At 44.1% G+C, this 17724-nt stretch overlaps 1 protein-coding gene across 9 annotated transcripts in view; it reads right to left on the bottom strand.

Moving 5' to 3' along the window:
* Positions 1–17724, bottom strand: part of MACF1 (microtubule actin crosslinking factor 1) — a 388597-nt gene that overhangs the window by 223325 nt on the left and 147548 nt on the right. For 5 of the 9 annotated variants that reach the window (XM_058679238.1, XM_058679296.1, XM_058679275.1 and 2 more), the window contains exons 3-4: positions 5231–5320; positions 310–387 (exon numbers count right to left, since the gene is read on the bottom strand). In XM_058679238.1, coding sequence (XP_058535221.1) covers positions 310–387; positions 5231–5320 — 168 coding nt within the window. Of the gene's footprint in view, positions 1–309; positions 388–3163; positions 3260–5230; positions 5321–17724 lie in introns of all 9 variants that reach the window. The other 4 variants (XM_058679268.1, XM_058679247.1, XM_058679261.1 and 1 more) reach the window with 1 other exon arrangement.

The following is a 17724-nucleotide window of genomic DNA, read 5'->3' as shown; positions in this document are numbered from 1 at the left end:
TCTTTGCTGGCTTATTTATCATCTTCATTTGGACCTCACCTAAGGTGGGTCCAACAAGGCTCCATCCCCAGAGTATGGTTCTCCTCTACCACACTCTTCCTCCCAAGGAAGTCCTGGTGGGGCTAGGTCAGGACCGTCAGCAGTGGTTAGCGCAGCTGCCATACACCCAGCCCCTAGCAGGCAACGCTGGTACTGGGGCAACCAGACTGAGCATCGGTCAGGGCTGACCAGGGGCACTGAGCAGGGGCACCGAGAACACTCCTGGACAGGGCCCCCCAGCAGGAGGAGGACAGCATGGGGTGTGCTTACCTGTCGCTGCTTTAGGAAGTCCAGGGCAATCTGCACATTCTGCAGCCTATGGAAACGCATCCTGCCCTTCTCCCGAGGCTACAAACAAACAAGAGTGGAATTAATGTCAGCAATACCAGTTTATGCACAGTCTTTCTTCTTTCAAGGATGAGAATCACACAAGAATTCCTCGTGGTTGAAGCCAGGCGTGGGAGCATCACACAAAGGCTTCCTTTAGCGTGGGACCTGCGAGGGCTTCACCAGGCTCCTGTGCACTCATGACACTGCTTGGCCACCAACAGTGAACCAAGGCCGAGCCCCTCTGCAGGTGCTATGTGTGCTCTGTGTGGCAGAACTGGATTCTGACTGTGAGGTTAATGGAAACAAAGACTGGTCCTATGGCTTATAAACGCTATTGCAGAGAAAGAGCACAAGGTCCTAACTGCACAGTAATTATAAACCTGCTAAAAGGAGCTCAGGGCAGGCACTAACTACAAAGAATGAGAAGTAATATATGATTAAAAAATGATAAGGAAACATGAAAAAAAATTCCAAAATGAGTGGCAAGAATCAGGAGACAACCCACTACTACCCAGAAAGAGGGGTGCTAAATGGAAGTCACCTTTTACCTCTGCATGAACTGCCCAAAGCAAGCCAAAGCTTGATGGTGCAGGGCTGCTCAGCATAATTACTCCAAAGAGAACTGTTTTCTACCCTCTCCCAATCCTGGACGGAAGACACCATGAGGAGGTAACCCGCCGCCCATGATGCCTGTCCGAGGCTCACCAATTCTGCCTCCTCCATTGGCCTAAGGAGCACCTGTGGGGGGCTATCTAGCCCCAGAACCGTTCCCTTCTGCTTGTTTCCCAGTGTTATTTTTACTAAAATTGGGACTGAAACATCACTCTCACTAGAAGATGCCCAGTGTGTCTGCCAATCTCAAATTGGCAGTGAGCAGAAGCTGACAGAACAGAATGCAGCTTTGTTGTGGGTGTTGGCACAGAGGCAGCAGTGCCCTTGGGTCAAGCAGGCACAGAGGAGCCTGCCACATGGCCCAGGAGGACAGAGCATGTCTCTGGGGACCCCCTTCATGCCCCAACAGAAGGTATCTTACAGAGGTGTCAAGCCATATCTGCCTTCTTAAGTCAACTGTTAGGGGAAATCTTTTAGAACCTCTTCTCTGTCACTTCAGCTAAACTGATTAGGAATTTGGCTTGGAACACGGGTAGGGAGCGTCCTGCCCAGGGGCTGTATGAAGCCTGTGAAATCACTTGGTCTGACCCTGCTAAAGCAACTGCAGGCAGGGCTTGAAATTCAATAAATTTACAGGAGGCTAATTCTTAAGTACATAATCTTACATGGCTTGTAAATGCTGCTGTAAGTGACCAAATGGTCCTTGGCAGAAAAATGTTACCCACTGGGCCCAGTGCAATAGCCTAGAGGCTGAAGTCTTCGCCTGGTCTGTGCCAGGATCCCATGCGGGCGCTGGTTTATGCCCCACCCACTTCCATTCAGCTCCCTGCCTGGGAAAGCAGTTGAGGACAGCCCAAGGCCTTGGAACCCTGCACCCTCCAACATGGGAGACCCAGAAGGAGCTCCTGGCTTCAGATTGAATCAGCTCCAGCTGCTGCGGCTGCTTGGGGAATAAATGAGCAGATGGAAGCTCTTTCTTTCTGTATCTCCTTCTCTCTTTAACTCAGCCTTCCCAATAAAAACTAATAAATCTCGAAAAAAAAAAAAAAAAGGTTCCCCATTCTAGAGGGATGACATATGATTGAAGATATGTGGCCGGCACTATGACATAGTGGGTTAAGCTGTCACTTGCAGTGCCAGCATTCCATGTGAGCACTGGTTCAAGACCCAGCTGTTCCACTTGCGATACAGCTCCCTACTGATGCACCCAGGAAACCAGCAGGGGGGTGACCCAAGCACTTGGGCCCCTGCATTCATGTGGGAGACCCAGCATAAGCTCCTTGTTCTTGACTTTTCTGCCTGGCCCAGCCCCAGCCACTGCAGCCATTTGGGGAGTGAACCAGTGGATGGAAGACCTTTCTCTCTTTCTCTATATTTCCCCTCTCTATAACTGTGTCTTTCAAATGAACGTATCTTTAAAAAAAAAAAAAGACAACATGCAAAGTCAACGGCAAGAGGAATCAAGGAGAAGAAAAGCTGACTTTGTGAGGACAAGGACAAGGGATATTAACCAATCTGTTTCTGTGAAAAAGATTCTGGGCTATAATTGAAGGACTGTACACAGAGAATGCTCCTCTTATACTCTCATCTTTACATTCAAGGTACCCCCACCAAAAATAAATAGCCTAAGAAGATGCAAGTTAAACCTCTGTCCTAATACTACACATAGCATTAACTGAGGCCAGAGAACCTTCATGCAGTGAGTTCACAAACAACAGGTTAATTTGAAAACAAACGGCCCGGTGTGTGGTGAGAACCTAGAGGCCAAAGGAGATGGTGAGAAAGTACCAGTTAGTCCGGACTGTGAAGGTGTGAGCAATTAACCATCATGCTGTCCACTCAACCTGCCCTGAAGTCTGCAGTCTGGAGTCACACAACACAGCAAGGCAACCAGAAAGCCACGGGTCTCTAGGTCACAAAGGGACTTAATACCGCCAAACGTTATGATTCTTTTGGTGTCAACCACTCTCAAATACACAAAACAATTCCCCCTCCAGGGTCATCTAACGGTGGCAAGAGGCACAATTAGTTTTAACCACTTTCGTTGGGAGCCAAATTCCCAGGTGAAAAGAGAAGGCAACTGGTGGCTAAGCTACTTGGAGACCTAGAGAACCTCGGCCTCTGGTGGCCCCGCAGTGCCAGCAGTGCCAGCCGGGATGCCCGCATCCACAGGAGAACCTACTACATCATCATCATCTTCTTCCTCCTGCTCCTCGCTGTTTGCGTGGCGCCAGGAGGGCATGCTCACCAGACGGAGGGTCTTCAGCCCTGCTGGCTCCTTTGACCACCAACCAAGGCAAAGAGACAGCAGACGAAACAGGCAGTTCATAACACAGAGATGGAATGGAAGTGAATGCAACATTGAAAAACAAAAAGTGAAACTCAATAAGAAAATACCCTCCCACTTTCAAGACACAAAACCAAATCAAGACCACAGCAGATGGTCATGTTAAACACCTGTTACATTGGAACACATCTTTAATTCTCCACAATCTCCCACAATCTTTGCTTTTGTGAATCAACTGAGGGAGAAACCAATGATGAAATTAACCCTAAGATTGTAATATCTGGGTTCTTTCTTTTTTCCAAAAAAGATAATGTCCTATGAGTATTCTAGAAACACTTGCAGATTTTCAAGGACTAGGAAGATTAATAATATTGCATAAGTTTTAACCCATTTTATAAGCAATATCACCAAGGAAAATAACTTTTAACATGAAATCATTACAAGTTCATAATATACCATCCACGTTGCCCAAAATAGAACCTGAGAGCTGAAGAATACAGTCCAACACAGTGAAAATAAAATTCTGCCTGCATATTAGATTTTAAAATTCAGGCTGTGGAAGAACCACAGACTACTTGTCCTGGCTGTGCTAATAGAAGTCTCTGTAAATTTAAGCCATTAAAAAATATACATTTAATTCTATTGAAAGGGGGAAAAAAGATGTGAAATCAAAACAAAGGGCCTGGGAATGCCAAATCCCCAATCCTAGAAGGAACTGAAAATCACTTAAACAGCGCACTCCAACTTGCCAAACTATTCTTTAATACAACAAACAATGACTAAGAATTCACCACCGGCAGTGAGGGGGCTGGGCTTCACAGGCGACTAGCCGCCATGCTGCTCCAGGGCGCCCTCTCCACAGCTGTTTCCAATCTTCAGCCCTGGCCTTCTCTGAATGGAAATCATTTGTCTTACGGTATTAGACAGAATGTGAGCCACATGGGATCACTAGCTCCCACTGAGAATGTGTGAAACAATAGGCTCACAAGTGGGAGATTTTGATCTCTCAAAAAACTAGCCTCTGAGAGGCCCTGGGCTAAGACAAAGGTTAATGCACTTTGTGAGGAGGCAGGCGCATCCAAGAAAGCTCAATGTCCTGCGAACAGGCCTCTGCTTGGCCATCAACTACAGCACCTCGACAGATCTGGAAGACTCAATGATCATTGGGGACAAGAAGGGAAACTCCAAACACATGAACTTTTAAATGGAAGTTTCAGGGCCTTAGCTGAAAATAAGCCAAAAATTTACAAAAATTCATAACAAATGGGAGGCGTCTACTTAGAAGACAAATAAAACTCTAAGGTAAAAAAAAAAATACAACTTATTTAAAAACCTTTAAATATGAATCTAATGTTCTGAAATGCTACAATCTAGTAGTAAAGAATGACCAACAATAAGCAATGGGGAGTTGGTGCTGTGGGAAAGTGGGCTGAGCAACTGCCTGTGACACTGACATCCCACAGGAGAGCCACTTTGTGTCCTGGCTGCTCTACTTCCACCCTAGGCTCCCAGCTTCCGCCTGGCCTAGCCCTCATTAGTTGCAGCCATTTAGAGAGAGAACCAGAGGACAGAAGACCTCTCCTTATTCTCTCTGTCCAACTCCACCTTTAAAATAACAGAGAGATATAACAAAAACACATAAATTGGAGGAAAAAAAACACGTGAACCCTGATTTCATTTCATTAAGACACATCTCTCTCTCTCTCTCTCTCTCTCTCTCTATATATATATATATATATATATATATATTACACATCCTGGAATTATGATTTGTAAACTCTAAGTGTGAATCAGAAATAAAGTCCACCACCAAACAAAATCTTACCTACTTCTTCACAGCCCACCCCCTTCGCATGCATCAAGCTAGTAGAGCTGGCAGAGTTGGCCACTTACTGCCCCAATACTCAACAAACTGCACTGATGTGCCACAAGACCACTTATTAGGAGGAGAGAGAAGCTCACCAGCTTGATACCCGAGAGGACCTCCAGCAGAGAGATCAGGTTATGGCCATCCCGCAGGTCTTCGTAGAGGTCATTGATGTGCTTACGCACCTGCGAATGAGTGAAACAGACTCATTGTTATTTGGCCCTGAATCTCATAGGAATCTTTGGTTCTAGGTAAACGCAAATTAAAGAGCTTAAAACTAAAAGCAACAATAAATTCACGAATTTTCAAGTTGAAATAAAGTACACATGAAATGATTATTTGTACTGGAAGTGAGGGAGAGGGGAATTACTTTTCTGCTAATAATTTTCTTGCTAGGATATATTGACACATTTTTGCCACCAGGACAGAGGAAGTGGATGACTCACAGTTCCACCTGAGGGGACGATTTGCAAGGTGTTAACAAGTGTTATTTAGCCGGCTGGGAAACACCGTTCTCTGCCCAGAACCAGGGCATCCTTGTTCTTTGATCCTCTCAAGAGGCTTCCAAACACTGCTTCCATAATCATGGCGGCTATGTAGTGACCAACTCGCGAAACTGTTCAAAATGTAACACTTGGCTCTTACAAGTCCATTTAAGCTGGCTCCAGCACACCAGTGGCTCCAAAACTTGAAGGGCCCTCCCTTAAATGGTCCAAGACTTCAAGCTTAGGGTATAGAACCACAATAGCACACCACTAACAGAACCAAGCAAATCATGAGAGTTGGAAGAGATTTGTTCAATTATACATATATGTTGACTTAAAATGGCACAAAGAGGTGAAGGGTGCGGGTTGGCACAGCAGTTAAGACACGGCTTGAGATGTGCTCAAGTTGGGTTTAAGTACCAGGTCTGTTTGATTCCCACTTCCTGCTGGACAGCAGCAGATAATGACTCAAGTAGCTGCATCCCTGTCACTCACACGAGAGACCTGGATGGATTGGCAGGCTGTGGGTTTCAACCTGGCCCAGCTCTGGCTTTAGCGGATATCTGGGGGTAAACCAGGAGCTAGGAGATCTCAATCCTCAGCCCCAGCCATAAAAATGTTTAATGGCCCAAAGAAATTACACATTAAGACTTATTTGTTCTTATTAGAAAGGCAGATATACAGAGAGGAAGATCTTCCGTCCAATGGCTCGCTCCCCAAGTGGCTGCAACAGCCAGAGCTGAGCCAATCCGAAGCCAGGAACCCGGAGCCTCCTCCACTTCTCCCACGCAGGTGCAGGGTCCCAAGGTTTTGGGCTGTCCTCAACTGTCTTCCCAGACCACAAGCAGGGAGATGGATGGGAAGCAAGGCAATTGGGACTAGAATCAGCGCCCACATGGGACCCCGGCGCATTCAAGGCAAGGACTCTAGCTGTTAGGCCATCGTGCCAGGCCCGGAAATATTCTTAAAGCATCTGGAAATATCAGAATTCATTCTACATTGGCTGAGAACTTAAGTTTAGAAGTCTCATGCATAGAAGTGCTAGCTAAAGACATGGGAATACAGAGCTTTCTAAGTTAATGGCAAGAAAGAGCACAGTGCAAGGAACTGAGCTCTAGGGAATAGCCAAAATTAGAAAACAGGAGATGGAAAAGCAATCAACAAAGGACAGAAAATTTAAAAATACAGGAGCAGCGGACAAGGTAGGCTGAAAAGCAGAGATGCAGGGAGTCAAGAAGAAAGATGAGAACTAAAAAAAGATTTTGAAACTTTCTACAGAGTGTGGTATGTGCACATGCATGTGTAAATAATTTTCCAGAGTAGCAAAATGGAAATTAGACTACAAGTGAATAAAAGTTTAAAAAAATACATATCGTAAGGGTTTGGTATTGTGGCACAGTAGGCTAGCCATCACTTACATACACACATCCCATTCTGGAGTCTTCACTCCTAGACTTCCAACCCAGTTTCCTGCTGCTGCACATGAGAGACAGTGGATAGTAGCTCAGATAATTGAGTCCCTATGCCTACACAGGAGACACAGATGGAGTTCCTGTGTCCTGGCTTATTTCTAACCCAGAAGCATCTGTTATAAGCATTTAGGGAGTGAACCAACAGGTAGAAAGTCTCTGTCATTCTCCCTTTTAAATAAGTGAATCTGTTTCCAACAGTCAGATTTTCTAATACTAGTTCAGTGTCACAAGAGGGCCTAGCCCTTTCCAAAGCCAGGAATCAGTACTGACCAACAAATTCTTATGTGAATAAATAAATTACAACCAGACTTGACAACCAAGGGAAAGCATGTTATCATGATTTAGAATACTAAACTCTACAGAGTATCAAAGAGAAAAACAATGAACCTTTAAATGAAACATTAATTTCACTTGAAGGCCACAGCAGCTCCCTCTGAAAATTCTAGTTTTTAATACCTGAAATAACAAAACTATACCCTATGACAAAATATTTAGATAAAAACCAGCTTATTATCAATCTGTGTCTGATTAGAATAACCAAATAGCTATTAAAATAAAACTACCAAAGCTGATAAGGAAGGAGAATATAGAGACTTTCATTTCTTGAGGTGTTTAAAAATGAGAAAAAATTTACCTGAATTCCTTTCACTGTATTTCAAAGACAGAGAGGAAGAGAGGGCTCTTCCATTCAGTGGTTCACTCTCCAAACGCCAGTAGCAGCCATGCCCAAGCTGGGAGCCCAGTGATCCAAGCACCTGAGCCACCATCTGCTGCCTCCCAGCATGCACACAGGCAGGAAGCTGGACAGGAAACGGAGGAGCCCGAACTCAACTCAAACCACTTCAGTGTGAGCTGGGGGCATCCTAAGTGGATTTAATTACTAGATCACAAACCAACCCCACTTGCATAATTTTCAGCAGGGGAGAAGTGTCTGCTTCTGAAGCACATGGGACAAAGCTCTGCTTGAGGAAACTAAAGAAATAACTGACACTAGGTGCTTCCTTATTGGAAGTATTTCAGACACAGAGACAGGATTTGGAGGGCTCAACTAACATCCCGAAATCATACAGCTAGTAAATGACCCAGATAAACAGTTCCAGGTCTGTCCTATTTTACCGTCCTTACTTCTTCCTACACATGCTAGTTGCCTCTGAAATTTTCCATAAGTGTTTTAATACAAAGTTCTAAACATTTAAAGTTTTAGAAACAGTCAAGCGTGGGGCCAGTGCTACAGTATAGCAAGTAAAGCTGCCAATGACCATTTGGGGAGTGAACCAGCACAAGGAAGATTGTGTCTATAACTCTGCTTTTCAAACAAATAAAAAATGTTTTAACATGCAAATAAAAAATGTTAATATTAGTTATAATGTAAATAAAAACCTTAAGGATTACACCTACTAGGATGGCTACCATCAGGATGGATAATAGGCATCAAGGATAATGTGGAGAAACTAGAAGACTCATACACTGTTGCTGGGTGCAACTTAACCTGTTAGATTAAGTTCCTCAAAAAGCTAAACTCAAATTATGATACAACCCACCAGTTCTACTCCTAAGTATGTAACTAAAGAGTACTGAAAATGGCCAAAAACTTTTAAGCGAATGCTCACAGCAGCACTGTTCATAAAAATCAAAAAGTGGCAACAGCTCAAATACCCATCAACTGATAAATGGACAGACAGAATGTAGTATATCCACAAGAATATCATCCAGCAACTTGCAAAATGAAATACTGATATTACAATGTGAATAAACCTTGAAAATATTACGGTAAGTGAAGGAAGTCAGTTACCAAAGGTCACATATTGAATGGTTTCATTTGAATAGTTTATCTAAAATAGAAAATCCATGGAGATAGAAAGCTTGTGGATAGGAAAAGCCTATAGCTAAGGGTGACGGTTTGACAGCTATAAGGTGTAGTGTCTGTTTTTAGGATGATGACAATGTTTTAAAATTAAATGTGATGACTGCACAACTCTGTGAATATACCACAAGTCTGTATACCTTAAAAAAGTGATTTGTATACTTAGATGATGTGTGAATTAAGTATTAATAAAGCAATCTTCTAAAGCTAGTGAAACTCTAAATTTTGAGAGACCAAGCCCATTCCAACCCAGGCCAATTCCCCCTGGTTCCACAGCATCAACAAGCCAAGAAGACCTCTGTGCTCCCAATTCTTTTTTTTTTTTTTTAAATCTATTTTATTGTGTTGTTGTTGACAATCTTTTCATAGTTAATTACAGTTAAAGAAAGAAAAAGAAAAAAAAAGGTTCAGGGGGATAGGGAAGTGGATAATACTATTATGTCCATATTGTTTCCATCATGTATCTGAGGTAAAGGGGGATACTGAGGGAGAAGCCCCACCCGGTTTCCCGCCCACTCTGAGTCCCGGATGTGGGGCATGCTCTGAGATATGTGCTCGAGTGGTGTTAATAGTTCTCCAGTTATGAACCGCTGCCAGTTTCACTTGATGAGGTCGTCCACTGATTGATATGGTCCATTATAAAGTCTCCGTTTGCCCCATATTTCGCTGCCAACATATAGCTGAGATGAATGATTGATCTGCTCTGTCTTCTGTCTTTTCTTGATTAGAGTTCTGAGTCCAGCAGTTCAATTGGGGAGATCTCCAAAGAAACTCTGAGGTATTCCCAGACTAGTTTCTTGTATGTTCTAGCAAGCACAGGGCCCGGCACAGTCCATCACCCCGATCAGCTGGTGGTTTCAATTGCTGAGTTGGTTCTGTGCTCCTAATTCTTTTTAAAACAGTGGCTTAAAACTGAAAAAAACAGCTTGCCCTAATTTCTAAGCAGGGAATATAAATGCTACAGAAGTACCCAAGGGGACTTCAAAGAGCACTTAACCTTTAATCCTCTCAGTTAACAGATGAGCCAACTATTCCACAGGGAGTGATGTATCTGTCAGGGCTGGGTCCAGGGACTCTCCTGACTCCAGTGGCATCCTTTCCTTTCCCAAGCTTCCATGATGCCTCAACAGTCAATGGCACTCTGTCAACATTGTAACTACCGAGAAACCCTTCTCCGCCAAAAAAAAGCATTCTTGGATTTTTTTTTTTTGCAGAATATCAGATCTAGAAAACTTTTCTCTAAGATGGCATATTAAAAGGAAACACAACCAGCAGTTTCATTGATCTAAACTAGGTTGAAGAACAATAAACAGATCAAAGGAGGAAGTTTTGAAGATAAAGTTACTTTCTCCCATCTATACTTAATAAAGGATACAGCATGGGGCTGTGTTGTGGCATAGTGGAAGAAGATGCCACCCATGACTCTGGCATCCCATAAAGGTGCTTGTTAGAATCCTAGATGTTCAACTTCCAATCCAGCTCCCTGTTAACGCATCTGAGAAATCAGTGGAAGACAGCTTAATTACTTGGTCTTTGGTACCCATGTGGGAGACCCAGATGGAGTTCCAGCATCCTTGCTTCAGCATGGTCCAGCCCTGGCCTTCGCAGCTATCTTGGGAGTAAACCAAGAGATGGATGATCTCTCTCTCTCTCTCTCTCTTTCTCTCCCTCACTCCACCATTTTCTCTGTCTGTACCTCTGCACTTCAAACAAATAAATCTTAAAAACATACATACACATATACATAAAAGACACAGGGTGAGAGTGGGCTGGTGACCTAAGATGAGAATACCATATCTCCCTGTTATGAGAAGTCCCTACAATTTTTTATAATTTATTTTAATTTTTATTTAAAAGGCAGAATTAGAGAGAGAAGGAGAGATACATAGAGGTCTTCCATTCAATGGTTCACTCTTTAAATGGTTGCAATGGCCAGAGCTGAGCCAATCTGAAGCCAGGAGCCAGAAACTTCCTCCGGATCTTCTATGCAGACAGAGGTCCAAGAGCCATCCACTGCTTTCCCAGATCATAAGCAGCCAGCTGGATTGGAAGAGAAGCAGCCAGGACTCAAACCACTGCCCATATGGGATGCCAGCACCATAGGCAGAGGCTTATCCTACTACGCCACAGCACTGACCCCAATCTCTAAGTTTTTAGGAATCTGATAGCAGTAGGGACAAGCCAACCCGGAGTAACAAGAGCTTCTAAAGAAGGGGCTGACTCTATAACACACAAAAGACAGTTTTACCACATAAGAATAACTTCGGCATCAAAAACAGAGAACCTAGGGGCCAACATGGTGGCCTAGTGGCTAAAGAGCTGGCCTTACACACAGGGATCCCATATGGGCGCCACTTCCCATCCAGTTCCCTGCCTGTGGCCTGAGAAAGCAGTCAAGGATGGCCCAAAGCCTTGGGATCCTGCACCTGAGTGGCTTTGCCTCAGCTCAGCACCAGCCATTGTGGCCTCTTGGGGAGTGAATCATCGGATGGAAGATCTTCCTCTCAGTGTATCTGACTTTCCAATAAAAATAAAATGAATATTAAAAAAAAAATAGAGACCCTAGAGTAAAGCTGAAGTCTACAATCAAGCTTCAAAGTTGTTTTTTTGCGAGAGCTGAGATGCATTTAGTGTGAAATCAAGCCAGATACGGCCCGGTGGCATGGCCTAAAGGCTAAAGTCCTCACCTTGAATGCCCCGGATCCCATATGGGCACCGGTTCTAATCCCGGCAGCTCCACTTCCCATCCTGCTCCCTGCTTGGGGCCTGGGAAAGCAGTTGAGGACAGCCCAAAGCCTTGGGACCCTGCACCCACGTGGGAGACCCGGAGGAGGTTCCTGGTTCCCGGCATCGGATTGGCGCGCACCGGCCCGTTGCGGCTCACTTGGGGAGTGAATCATCGGATGGAGGATCTTCCTCTCTGTCTCTCCTCCTCTGTGTATATCTGACTTTGTAATGAAACAAATAAATCTTTAAAAAAAAAAATCAAGCCAGATAGCCACAAACTGCTGCCATACAGTCACATTCATCAACAAAGGCACGACTTCCTTCCTCAGCAACTAAGCTCTCCAGCCACGCTCCACTACCAGGCTCTCAGACAATCCCACAGACACGAAGAAGCAGTGAGGTGAGACAGTTCAAGCGAGCTGCCACATGCAGCCACCACAGAGGCTGTGCTGGAGAGAATGCTACTCTCAAACAGAAAAGTTGGGAGTGCTACTTAGAAAACATTTTCTAACAGATGTAAAGTTTTATCTCATTTTAGTATTATTTTTAAATACGTTTTTATTTATTTGAGAGAATCTTCCATCCACTGGTTCACTCCTGAAATGGCTGCAGCATCAGAGAACAGGCTGGTTCAAAGCTGGGAGCCTAGAACTTCTTCCAGGCCTCCCTTCCCTTGAACCATCCTCCACTGCTTTTCTTAAGCCATTAGTAGGGAGTGGGATAGAAAATGGAACATCCAGGACATGAACTGGGACCCATATGGGATGCCAGGGCTGCAGGCTGCGACTCCTACAATGCAACAACACTGGTCCCAGATCTAAAACTTTTTAACTAAAATTCCAGGAAGGCCCAGTGGCTTCTAGATTACATACATGAATTAAAATTGGGAAGATGGATTCCATCTGGGAGATTAAATACTGCTCTTTCCCTTCTACCTACTAATTTCTGAAGTCAATAGGAACTGCTGAGAAAAAGCATCTCTCTTGTGGAAGAAGAGCTTATGCAAGAGAACGAGACAAGAGAGAGGTATCTTCCATCTGCTGGCTTACTTCCCAAATGCCCACACAACCACAGCTAGGCCAGGCTGAAGCCAGGAGTCAGGAACTCCACCCAGGTCTTCCACCTGGGCAACAGGAAACCCTGGGCATCACCCACTGCCTCCCAGGCACATTAGCAGGATCAGAAACACAAAGTAGCTAGGGCTCAAACCAGGCACTCAAATAGGGAGTACAGGTATCCTAAGCAACAACCAAAACCACTACACCACAACATCCGGTCCCAGCATGGACAACTGAACTCTAGATTTTTCTTTTTGATGGCCCTGGCATAATAAACAGATCTCTTAGGTTTGTGGACTTGTATGCTAAATCATTTGTTTATGTATTTCACATGCTTACATCCTTAACAAATCTCTTTTAAAACTGAATCAAAAGTGTTGTCAATTAACCAATAAGAATGTAATTTGCTCATTCCAGGACAGCTTCCCAAATGAATATCTGTGAACCCAAGACATCTTCAATCAACTAAACCTAGAATTTGCAAGCCTTGATAGGTTTGACCATGCACTGGTCTGCTACTGAAGACAACGCTAATTGGGGTGCACTTGGGGAAGCAGGCAAAGGTTATTTGAGCTGCAGAAACCAAATTCTGAACCCTGATTCTCAGGCTAAAGTTCAAAGAATTTTAACTTATAGCAGTGCTTTTATGAGCAGTAAAGGTTTCTCTGAAATACCCTAAGATGAGAAACTGCTGTAGGAACTGGTGAGGCTGGTAGCCTGAGAAGAGATGAAAAATAGCCGAGGATTTGAGTCAAAGCTCTGGCTGGCCTCCAACAACTAACAATGCTGTGATGTGTTCCTCTGGCTTCTCTCTTCCCAGGCCTCCTGTCATCACACAGTGCTGAGACAGAGCTCCAACAGGCAGCAACAGCCACAAATGAGCAGCAGGAGTTAGAGCACTTGCATTCAATTGTAAATTTTAGGGGGGCAAGCTTAAGCAGGATGGCTGCAGTTCTTCCCACTGTGGGAGAAATGAGGCATGGCAGGTGAATCAAGGGAGGCTTGTTCAGTAGCAAGGCCATTCAGCTTTGATCTGAAGACTTCCCACTGATGCTCAGCAGCTCCCTCCGGGGTCATATGATCTTGAGAATGCCATGTTACCCCTCTAATTATTTGGTTATAAAAATCGAGAGGATAAGATATCTTTATTTCCTTCAAGAGGAGAATGGGCTTCTCTGACAGAATATTATTTACAGGGCCAGCACTGCAGCGTAACATACAAAGCCACCGCCTGCTGAGCCAGCACTGCAGGTGGGTATTGAGTTGAGTTTGGCTGCTCCACTTCTGAACCAGCTCACTGTTAATGCACCTGGGAAAGCAGCGAAAAATGGCTCAAATACTTGGGCTTCTGCAATCACATGGGAGACCCACAAGAAGCTCTGGGATCCTGGCTTTGGACTGGTCCAGTTTCAGCAGTTCAACTATTTGGGGAGTGAACCAGTATATGGAAGCACTCTCTCTCAGTTGCTCCCTCTAACTCTTTCAAGTACATAAACAAATCTTAAATATATATATATTTATTATAATATATATTATTGGGCCCAGCACAATAGCGTAGTGGACAAATCCTCGCCCTCCATATGCCGAGAGGGTGCCAGTTCATATCCCAGTTGCTCCATTTCCCTTCCAGCTCCCTGCTTGTGGCCTGGGAAAGCAGTCGAGGACAGCCCAAAGCCTTGGGACCCTGCACCTACATGGGAGACACAGAAGAAGCTCTTGGCTCCTGGCTTCGGATAGACTCAGCTCCGGCCATTGCAACCACTTGGGGAGTGAACCAGTGAATGGAAGATCTTCCTTGTCTCTCCTTCTCTCTGTAAATCTACCTTTCCAATAAAAATAAATAAATCTTAAATAAATAAAATATATATATATATGTATATGTTTACTCAAGACAGAAACACATGAAATTCTCACATTACTTGTACAGTGCTTGATAAAGGAAGTGGCACAGCACAGCCTCAGCCTTTAAGGAACACTCGAATGAGGAAATGAGATGTGGGGCACACAGGGATCCCTTCAAAGCGATATGCAACACAAACCGACTTGCGACTGATTTAGTCTAAGGAATGAGAGTCGAGTTTCAGGAAAGTGATGGGCCTTAAGCAACTAAGTGGGTGATAACAAGGCAGAGATATCTGGGATATATATTATAGGAACAAAGGAATAAACAAGCAAAGGGTTGTGCAAGCACACAGGGTTTGGGGAGCAGTGACTCGCCTCACGTGGCTGCACAAGCTGCTCAGGAGACTGCTGCATCGTGACAGCCATCAATCAGAAGCCACTGAAGGCCTTTACTCTCCCTCAAAACACAGTATCTGCTTTCAAGTCACAACCTAGCAGAAGGATATGGAATGCATATAAATGCTATAGGCACAAAACAGGATGTAAGAAATCCAGTAAGGGGCACAAGGAAAAGTCAATTACACATGGGAAATCAAAAACTATATATTAATATATTAAGAAGTATTGAGCCTGGCATGATAGTTCAGTGGCTATCATGTGGCTTGCACGTGCCAGGATCCCATAATGCCAGTTCATGTCCCAGCTGCTCTACTTCCCACCCAGCTCCCTGCTTGGCTCCCTGATTGTGGCCTGGGAAAGCAGTACAGGAGTAAATCTGACTTTCCAATAATAATTAATAAATCTTAAAAAAAAACAGAAGTATTAAGTTGGTGTTATCCAGACAGAATAAATTTGGGGATGATATTGGAATATCAAAAAGAAGAAGCAACACAACAACGACAAAGAGTGCAAAATATCATGATGCCTAAGTCGGCAAGAGTGTAACATCTGCGGGGAATGTGGCAGTAGGAGTCTAGCAAAGGGAAGCAAAAGTTACGGTCAGTAGCGCACAGGTGCAGCGCAGGCACTGAACTTGAGCTGCCTCTGTCCAGCAGCGTGACCTTGAACAAGTGACTCTAAATTTCATTTTTCTCAATGACCAAAAATGGAGAAATTGCTGAAACCTACAATTTAAAGTCACTGAGGGATTATATGAGATAAGCCATGTAAAGAATTTAGTATGGAATGTCTAATCTACAACAGACTGTCAACAACAAACTACTATAGGGATGATCATCATCATTGTTTTAATAGAAAACAATCAAAGTGGTTAATGTGAGATACAGAGAGGCTGTGGGTGACAGTACAAGTGATGGAGCTGGAAAAGAAACGGTAAAGTGATCTTTCTGAGGAAGAAGTGATTGATGGGACTCGGGAACAAGGGAAAGATTATGAATGGCATTGACCAAAAACGATGCAAAGTTCTCAACTTGGACAAACAGGTACAGCGAAACTATTTCGCAATTTTGGATGTGCGCGATATTCACATGGGAATAATCTCAATAGCATCCAGATGAACATGTCCGTATACACTGTGAGAAACACAGGTCACTGACTCAGGGAGGTCTGGCTCTTTATTCAAATCTTGTAATTTGAAAACCATCCTCTCCTATAGCTCCCTCCAAACAAATGTAGTGTAGTGGCTTAAGCCACCATTTGCAATACCTCACCACCTATAACCTTAACTCTTCTGTTTCTGACCCAGTTTCCTACCAATAATACTCCTGCAAAAGCAGCAGATGATGTTTCAAATTACTTGGGCCCCTGATATTGATGTGGGAGACCCAGATAGAGATCCTGGCATTCACCTGGCCCAGACCCGGCTGTTACGGCCATTTGGGGAGAGAGCCAGCAGATGAAAATCTCTCTCACTCTCTCTCTCTTTATGTGTCTCCCTCTTTCTCTATCGTTGTGCCTTTCAAATAAATCAGCGTTAAAAAAATAAACAAGTGGTCCTAAAGAGCCACATATGATTTTTGTAATGACCTCCACAGCTGTAGCTTGCTTACTTACTAACTCAAAGAAATCCCACTGATCAGATTTCCGCTACTTGTCCCTTTAGAATAATGTGGTCTCAGGCATTTTTAAAAATAAATTCATCTTTTAATTCTATTTTTTCATAAACTTTAAAAAATTTTTTAAATTATTTTCACTTTCATTTGAAAGGCAGAGTGACAGTGACAGGACAGAGAAAGTCATCTTCTCTGCTGGTCCACACCCCCATGCCTGAATTAGCTGGATCAGGTCAAAGCCAGGAAGCCAGAACTCAGCCTGGGTCTCTCATGTGGCTAGCAGGAAACTAACTGCTTGGAATCATCATTACTGCCTTCCAGAATGTACACAGCAGGGAGCTGGACTGGAAGGGGAAGAGCAGGACATGAACCAAGCACATGGATACCAGATGTGGGCAGTCTGGGTAAAGCCATAGCCATGTGTCAACACCTACCCCAGCCTCAGGGCAGCTGCATTGCAGCTCACACATTCACCATGGTAACAAATGCAGAGAAATGGATGTCAGAGATGTGCACAAAGAGGTGAAAATGAGGGGACACAAGCTTCATAAAAGGAGAAAAAGTAGTTGCTTGAGGTGTTTACTTTTCACATAAAGTCCAGCTGCATGCAGACGCCAGACTTAGCAAGGCAATCCTGCACTCACAGCTACTTGTGGTTTTTTTGTGTTCCAGGCAACCAAACAACCCTGGGACTAAATCAGATGAGATGGATCAAAAAGAATACGGAGAATAAAACAGGAAAATGGCCAAGATTAGGAAACTGGGGAACATGAACATGCAAGAAAAGCCCATAAAAAGCAGAAAGAAGGACATTCTTAGAAAGAGGGAATTCAGGAATAAAGCAAAACTCTAGGAGTCTACATCACAGAAGGCTTCAAAGAGCAAACAATGGTGTCAAACGCTACCAAAAAATCCCATCAGAGGGTGAAACTAGACCACAGCATTTGGCAACCAAGAGATCCCTGGAGACCTCTCTCAGATCAGCAGTCATTACCACTCAACTCTGTTTGCAGAGCCTGCCACAGCAGTCACACTGTTTACCCCTAGCTCGGCCTCTCACACTCATGCACGTCTGCCTTGGTTCCTTTCCTCCTTCAAAAACAATAATCGAGAATCAAGATGGCGGAAT

Source organism: Ochotona princeps, chromosome 2 (assembly GCF_030435755.1).
Source record: "Ochotona princeps isolate mOchPri1 chromosome 2, mOchPri1.hap1, whole genome shotgun sequence".
Lineage (NCBI taxonomy): Eukaryota > Metazoa > Chordata > Mammalia > Lagomorpha > Ochotonidae > Ochotona > Ochotona princeps.
This window is presented reverse-complemented; position numbering and strand designations above follow the sequence as displayed.